This window comes from Hakea prostrata, chromosome 2 (assembly GCF_041222555.1).
Source record: "Hakea prostrata isolate BN-2017 chromosome 2, UWA_Hpros_2, whole genome shotgun sequence".
Lineage (NCBI taxonomy): Eukaryota > Viridiplantae > Streptophyta > Magnoliopsida > Proteales > Proteaceae > Hakea > Hakea prostrata.
In genome coordinates, this window is record NC_142601.1 from 5,108,293 (window position 1) to 5,116,941 (window position 8,649).

At 35.6% G+C, this 8,649-nt stretch overlaps 1 protein-coding gene across 1 annotated transcript; it reads right to left on the bottom strand.

The window, feature by feature from the left end:
• Window positions 1-477: 477 nt before the first annotated feature.
• LOC149023420 (protein SLOW GREEN 1, chloroplastic-like) lies at window positions 478-5,995 on the bottom strand. The gene is made up of 2 exons (XM_089143956.1): window positions 4,715-5,995; window positions 478-1,161 (listed from the first exon to the last, which is right to left on the bottom strand). Exon 1 carries the CDS (start codon window positions 5,821-5,823, stop codon window positions 4,780-4,782), a length of 1,044 nt encoding a protein of 347 aa, XP_089000082.1. The 5' UTR covers window positions 5,824-5,995; the 3' UTR covers window positions 478-1,161; window positions 4,715-4,779.
• Window positions 5,996-8,649: the final 2,654 nt, after the last annotated feature.

Genomic DNA, 8,649 nt, shown 5'->3' on the forward strand with positions numbered 1-8,649 from the left:
CAAGTCGCAAAGACCTGAGGGATAGGGATTTTGAAGTTCAAGTGAGGGTTTGAAAATTGGGGAATCAAGTCAGGTAGACTTAGGGACTTCACTTTGTAAATTTAAAAAATTTAAACCTTTAGAAAAAAATTAAAATTTTATATTTACATATATATCCTCACAAGTTTTCTCACAGACATCCGATTCAATTATTCATACGTAGCAAAATATCCTGACCTGCAGCAAATTAAAATCCCTTCTAGTGGCTGTGTTTCCAGTAGGGGACAGGTGGTGGGTGATTTTCAATAAGCTGCCATGTAAGTAGAAGATGGACCACCTAAAAGTTGGGGATGATTTATGAGAGGTTAATTTAGTCATAACACCCCTTATAGGCAAAATGGTCATTTCAATTTCAAAAGTTAATTTGGTTAACAAAATGAATAGAGTAATATAAAAAATAGGTCACCAGCCACTTAACGGACCAAAGTTTCACCCCAAGTAAAGTTGGCCACGGCTAAAAAAACTCTTTATTTTATCAACACCCAAAGGTGGATACAAACTGATGGAGATACCGAGCACACACCCCCTTCATAACTAAGATTTTGCCTTGTGAACATTATAATATCAATAGCATTCACCTTCTATAAACAAATTTTCCAGTTCATTCGCTGCAGGAAAGTAAAGTCGCAGCACTACTGAAACCTTTGTAGCAATAACATAGAACTAACTCCCCTCGAAGAAATGAAGAGCACAATCCAGTTCATCACCAATGTCACTAAACAGAAAACAAGTACCAGTATGACTCTCAGTTTGAGGTTTGACCATGTAAAGCTTCCCTTCCCATCCATCTAAATTATGTAATTGAAGTTCCAAATGCTTCCTATGAATACAAATACAGGGTCTTGCTGGAGAAGAATTAAATGAACACCGGGGCATGGAAATCCAAAGGCATCAAAATTAATTGGAAAAAAGAAAAATCACGTTCAACAGATCTAAACCCAGGTATAAATTAAGAAAGAAAGAAGGAAAAAAATCACCAGATCACCATAGCCACATCCAATGCCTCAAACAGTATCAGCTGCCCCTTCTAAATTCCTGAGACAGGTTCATCATGTAGGTCAACCCTAGTTCTCTCTGGATTCCGTTTATTCCAAAAGCTCCTTGTTTCAATGTAAAAACGGGCTGAAATTATAGAAAGGCACAATATCAGAACATCAAGAGTTACAGCATAGGTCACTATTTTCTGCCAAAATCATGTTAGGGAAGCAAAAATATTTACCCTGTTTTGTTTCATTTCTACACATTTAATTGGAAAAAGGAAGAACTGAATGACCATAACAACTTACGAAGGCACTAATGTTCCTGGCTAATGTAAAATGAGATATCATCATCAAAGTTCATTCTGAATTAACATGACAAAGGACCCCACTTCAGCTGGCCCAAGAGTTTTCATGTAACAATAATGTATCAGTGTGCAATGAACACTTATGATCCAATTCACACCCATTTGATCTCACAAAAATGAACAAAACAATTTTTTTAAAGACTTGCCCAATGGTTTTAGAATAAAGAAATCATACTGCATTTTCCTCAGCATACATCTATGATCTTAACTGATATGCTGATAATCTAATACAACCGTCACCGGATGGGTTTCCAAATCAAAACCCCAATATAGACTGAATTTTCAATCTCCAATATTAACACCAAAACAACAGGAAATATAGTTAACAGGAAGTGTAAAACCCATCAAAAGATGGGAACAATCCAATGAGTGGTTTATTAGTGATTTATGAAACAATTATCTCAGAAAAACAATCTCACCAATAGTAAAACAAAAATTAAATTTAATCCACTCAAGAATTGGATTAAACTTGTTCTAATTATCAATCTCAACAATCTAATCCAACCCCAGGGTAGTACGGAAATGAGATGGTGGGATCAAAACTAATTTAGAAAATCCACATTCTAAAATAGCAATTGTGCAGATTTGGAAGAAATTAAAGAGCTATCAAATATCAACCCAGGTTGAGTAACTCCCGGGAATGTCCTTTAAACCCTCAAAGTTTGGAGCTAATATGACCAGCAGAGATCCCCATGGAAAAAAGAACTGAAACCAGGGATCCACCGGACATATTAAAACAAAGATTGAGGAGACCAAACACACCAGAAGAAATCACCAGTAACAGCAAGTACAACAATGACTAAATTGAGGAACAAAGATGAATCGATAGAAAGTAGAAATAATACTTGAAATGAAACAGAAAATAGAAAAATGATCAGATGAGTCAAGGAACTGAGGCTTCCCACCTGCAGATCACCTTGGCTATAAATCGGTTCTGACACAAAAAAATTTCTGTTTCTGTATTTAGGAATAATTTTGTACCAGCAAATGTTGTATGGTTAAACCTAGTTAAAAAAAAAAAAAAAACTGTTTCTGATTTGACAAAGAATGAGAATAAGTTGATGAAATGTCATATTCAAAAAAGACCAGATAAGAAAATCCACAGGGAAATAGCAACTCCCAAATAAATCAATAAAAATCTAATAAGTAAAAAATAAATTCAAACTAAACAGAAGAAATTGCGCTAAGGCTAACCGACATATCAGCTCTCAGAAACGCAAGAAAAAAGAAAAGAAAACGCTGAATGGGCATTACAGTCAGGTGAAGCAGAAAAAGATTGAACAGATCAAGGATCAGCATATAGCAAACAGAAACCAACCATAGAATAGAAAAAGAGTGGGCTTTTTATAAGAAGAAGATTAAACCAAGCGATAACCTCTGGGTTTAAGACAAAGGATAATCATTCCTCAGAAGAAGGGGTCGAATTTCTAAAGAATTTCACACTACCAACTTCATTCTTCTCTTCAAAATAACCCCCCCCCCCCTAAAAAAATTATAGAGCATTTTTTGTTTCATACAAAAGGTAACTCAAGTTTCACGGAGCTTTTTCATTGAATAAGAAGCAGGATACTCGAGGTTTCAACAAGAAAGGGCAGTTGATTAGGGCTTCAGCGAGAACCACAGAAGATTTACTGCTACAACATCACTGAGAACCAACAGATGCTTCAACAAGGTGACATGGTAGAAAAACATTTTATGCAGGACAGGATTCATTATGCAAGACATTTTTTTTTTTCATGGATGAATTTTAAGATAGAACTTGGAAGGGGTCCATGTTCATGGAGTTACAACCATAGTTTTTGTGAGTTGTGCCACAGAAATGAGTTTCTTACAAACAATTTTTTGGTGTTCACTGGACTTTTGGTGCCAGGTCATCTGCTAAATTACAGTTGTTTTCTACATTTGTTGACCAACCACCACAAGTTATAGTTGTTATACACCATAAAGACAAAATATTAGTTGTTATAAACCTTAAAAAACAAAAACTTATAACATCTCATCCTATTGCATAACAGAGATCTAATGAGTCCTAGCACAGCAAGCGAGTCACAGATAGCCATCAATGTAGATAACTTCAATCAGAATTATAAAATAGTTCCATTTCAATAGGGAGCCAAAACCAGTAAAATCAGTAATCATACCATAAGCAATTCAAGTCATATTAACTACAGCAAGCTGAAATGAGTTTCCAGATCTAGAATGGATAATTCAGATTCACTCGTGTACTTTAGCAGTAATATGGGCATAGTTGCCATTCTTTGTTCTTTATAAATGAGTAACTGAATATGGCTGTATCAGGTCAATAGCTAGTTGTAATTGTAATCATCAATGCCTCATTTTTTTCTCCTTAATTCCATTTTTTTAATGTATTTCTTATAATGAATTCAACTGTTCTCCCTATTGCTATTTTACATGACTGTTCAACAAATATCAAAATTTCTCGATGCAAATTGAAAACCACCCCTGTTTCAGTCAGAGAAAAAAAAGGCATAGTGGCATATGCATGCTCCAGAAATAGAAATGCAGTCCACTGAGTTGCTCTCAATGATCCAGTCAATCAAACCATGTATGTGGGTCATCCCATAAATAAACCTGTTATCGATTTCTTCCCAGATTGCCATAAATTCAACATAAGGATTTGCATACAAAAGAAGCCAACAACACCAAAGGCAGTCCCAATCTAGGCCAAATAGATCCAAGTAATGGCCCGTTAACTCCCTACCTGTATTTGCTGGACTAACACTTAGTTTCACAAGTCCTCTTCTTACACAGTTGGCAATTAGCATCCCTTAATAGGAAAATAAATACAGTCAATTGCACCTTAAGAAAAGTTTGTTGATGCACAGAAGGAACAAATTAAGGAAAATAGTAAGCAACAGAAGACTAACCAAAGCATCTGGAATAGCATACGGCCTTTCACTGACCAACCCAAGTGTTATAATAAAGAGGGAGCCCATGGTGCCTCAGGCCACAGGATCTAAAATGACCTTCCAGAGGCTTCATGAAGGTAATTCAGATGAACGTCAAAATCCTCCGGAACAAATTTTATATGTGTCTTGAGTTGGAGATTCAAAAGTTTTACTATAATAACAGTACTAAGCATATAGAACATAAAGAAAGGAGACAAATTTATGGATGCCCAACAGATAATAGACGGCAGCTAAAATTCACTGATGATAGAAAGCAGCTATAAATTCAAGACACACTAGTCGAAAAACGTGCATTTTAGCATTACAAAATTGGTTACCTTGATGAGAGCTCCAAATCAGAAGTTCTTATACAAAAAAAATAAAAATGCACTAAAGCTGAAAAGCAACCTATACAACTTACCCATGCTGATATTGATGAACCCGTACAAGAGCTCTAAGAATAATATTCATTTCTCAGCTCTTAAATCATGTTCTGCGATTCTCAGCCATCTGAGAAAACGATTTGATGGCAAGCATGTTCTCATCAAAGTAACGAGCATATGGGTGCTCTTTTGGCACGAGTCGTCGATACTTCTGGAAGTGTTTATTCGCCTCATCTTTTTTCTGCAGCAAAGTGTAGATAATTCCCTGACAGAGATACGGTCGAAAGTCCCTTGGCTCTTCCTTGACAAGATCCTCATAAACCTTCAAAGCAACCATATAATCACCCTCGATGACCTTAATCTGAGCCATCAGCAATTTAAAATCCCTCAAATTCTCCTTCTTCCTCTCTTTCTTACACTTGTCCATAGCACTTTCGATCCTTTTCAAGATATCTCCCAATTCACCCGACTCTGATTGGGCGGTGGCCATTACAAGGCCATGGTAAGCTTCAACAAAAAGGGGATCCTTGGAAATAATATCTTCGAACCCTAAATTAGCCGATTCAACATCTCCGCTGTAACTCAAAAGATTGGCTTTCATTAAAGTCCATTCCCTCTCGGAGGGCTCGATTTCGATCAACCTATCAACCAACGAGATGGCTTCCTGAAGCTTGCTTGCTTTTATCTTAACTTCCATGAGGGATCTGAGCCCCATAACATCGTCGGGATTGGAATCCACATACTCTTCCAGGGTTCTCTCTTTTTCTTCGTCATTGTCTGTTTCGTATGTGCCTTTGGCAGATTGAGCAGTGGGTTCGGCGGCCAAGGCAGCAAGCGCAGGCTTACTGAAGCGGTTGAAGAACAGAGCGGTGGCGGCTAAAGCAATGCATGTTGTTTTCAGAAGAGAAGCGAGTGGTTTTAGGATTTCAATAGGGTTACGAGAACACTGGAATTTTTCTTGTGGTTTAGAAGAGATTTGTGGTTTAGAAGAGATAGGTGAAGAGGAAACTCTGATAGACGTTATCGACTTCGAGAATTTCCTCAGCGAGGAGACAGAGGAGGAGACTGGTTTTGCGAACGATGGACGATGATGGAGAGACACATGAAAAGGGTTTTGGTAGCAATGGAGGTTCGCAATGGAATCCATTTCTGGGGGAATTTGGCAGCTTGGCTTAAGCTTTGTTCTTGCCTTGTAGCACTCTCTTGTACTGATTAGTCAAGCAGAACAAGAAAGAGAGAGAAATCTTCGCGGCGGAAGCGAAGAAGACGAACTGAAAGCATAAACCCCGAAGGCAGTGTTTTTGGGTAAAAAAGTAAATACACACACTTGTTCACAAGATCGGTCAACATGTCAACATTAATCGCCCCTTGCCTTCCATTCTTCACGTTAAAGATGCCATGTGATTCGATTTCCAAGATGATTTTAGGGCTGTTTGGTCAGATGAATTCAAATATCTGGGTTTATGAATAGGAGATTTATATCCGTTTGGTTGTAAAAATTTCTGGATTCATGAAATCTAGAGATTCTTATCTTTTTACACTAAAAAAGTGAATCTGTAGATTTATGAGTACGAGGTGAAATTCAGAAATTTCATCCATACTATAAAAAAAATTAAGTGTTTTTGTATTCACAAAAATTAAACATGAATCCACATATTTCATTCCACATGTTCAGTTAATCAAACAAACCAAACAGTTAATTTTATGAATTATGACTCCATAGATTTGAAATCTCCAAACTGATAAGGGCCTATTTGGTTACATAAATCTAGAAATTTCAAATCTTTAGATTCATAAATGGAAAAAAGCCCGCTTGGTTGTAAACCCCTAGATTCATGAAATCGAAAGATTCATTTTTTTACACTAAAAAGGTAAATCTGTAGATTTATGAGTATGAGGTGAAATCCTGAGATTTCACCCCCACTTTAAAAGCGCTATACATTTGCGCATTCACAAAATCACATTGACAGAACTCTCCGATCCACATATTCAGGTTAACCAAATAGTTAATTTTATGAACCATGACTCCATAGATTTGAAGTCCATGGATTTGAAATATTTAGCTATTTGAAATCTTCAAACTCAAATAACCAAACAGGCCCTTAACAAGCCTCTCCTCATGTTAATTCGGGTATTCCTTTATTAGGGCCTATTAGTTACATGAATGAATCCAGAGATTCGAATTCATGAATGCGAGATTTTTATCCATTTGGTTGTGAAAATCCCGGGATTCATGAAATTTGGATATTCATCTTTTTACATTAAAAACGTGAACCTATAGATTTATAGGTATAGGGATGAAATCCTGAGATTTCATCCTTACTATAAAGTGTTAAACATTTGTGCATTCATAAAAATCACTTTGACTAAACAATTTTTTAGGATGATTCCGTAGATTCAAATTAACCAAATAGTCAAGTTTATGAATTATGACTCCATAGATTTGAAATCTCTATATATTTGAAATCTCCAAACTCATGTAACCAAATATGCCCTCATATTCTAGAACAATTTTCTATTTAGTAGGTGAAAGGAAAGGAGCAGATCTGAAAAGCGGCAGATGAGTATCATTTGTTAGTTGAAACTTAAAACATGCAACTACCATTTTACTGGTGAAAAATAAAACAATAATGACGCCATTAGTCATGAGTTGGGACTTTATAGATAGTTAGATTTTTTTTGAAAGAGAATTCTTCTACACTCAAATTCAAGAGTGAGAAATGTATATTAATATTGTTTGAATCATAGAAAAAAATTCAAAGAAACCTCAAGTTTCAACCAGATGAAAATGGAGAGACCTAGGTGGGAAACTGAGAAATTTTGAAGAAACTTAGGACTTTTTTTGTGCAAGTTTCGATATGAAGTTTCAACGGGTTTTAGGGAGTATTTTAAGGTGGGACTCTGCATTTAAGCTAATTAGAGTATAAATAACACGTTAGATGTATTTTGCTAAAAAAATCAATGTAGATATGTCATTTAATGTACATAACATCAATGTAGAATTGTTCGAGAAATACGTTATAAACTTATCTACTTAAGTACATAACATTCAACATATAATTTCTAACTTCAAAACATCAAATGCAAAGTAAGTAACAATAAAAGGAAAGTACAACTTAGTGCCAAGAGGAATGTCTCGATGGATCTATCCTGTGAGCCGAGTAGTACTATACCTGTAACATCCTCTCTTCCAACCAACAAACATAGACATCCCATGACATTTTATGCCTATGGTTGTCAAGGTAATCGACAAATGTAACTTTATAAGTCTGGTCATCAACATGCCTATAAGATAACCAGTCTGAATAAATTCACAATTTAGATAAGGAAGTCTTAATGGAGGGGGTATTTGGGGAAACATGAAAGAAACAAAAATTGAAAATATGAGAAAGCTACAAAACGTGCAAGAAAAAGTCTCAGGTTTCCACAAAATTTCCCAAATTTCCCATGAAATTTGAGAATTTTTTTTTCTCTCATGAACCAACTGACCTAGCTGGGTTGAACCAAATTTCAACAGGTTTCGATCAAATTTTGACGGTTTCGATCGAAACTTAGGATTTTTTTCGGTCCTCTAGTTTTTAGTTTCGAGACTCCCAAAATGGGAAATTTTTTGAGGGAATTTCATTCTATGGTTTGAATTACAATTTAAATATTTGAATTGCAAATTACAAATTGTTTACAATCAAACTCTACAACTTGTTGACACTTTACTCATAATTCAAACTCTTTTTGATCAGTTAGAGATAAGATCAATCAAGGATATAGTTAGTTACAATGAATTTGAATTCAAATACTTATCCTTTACATAAACAACAAAAATTTAATGATCATTTCTTATTAAACAAAAAAGGGTAATTTTCATCTGGACCCCCTGAGGTTTGGTCCATGTCATTTTTAGTCCAAAAAAATAGACACTTTGCATCTGCCTCCCCTGAGGTATTCAATAAGATCAATTAAGGACAATATGTAATTT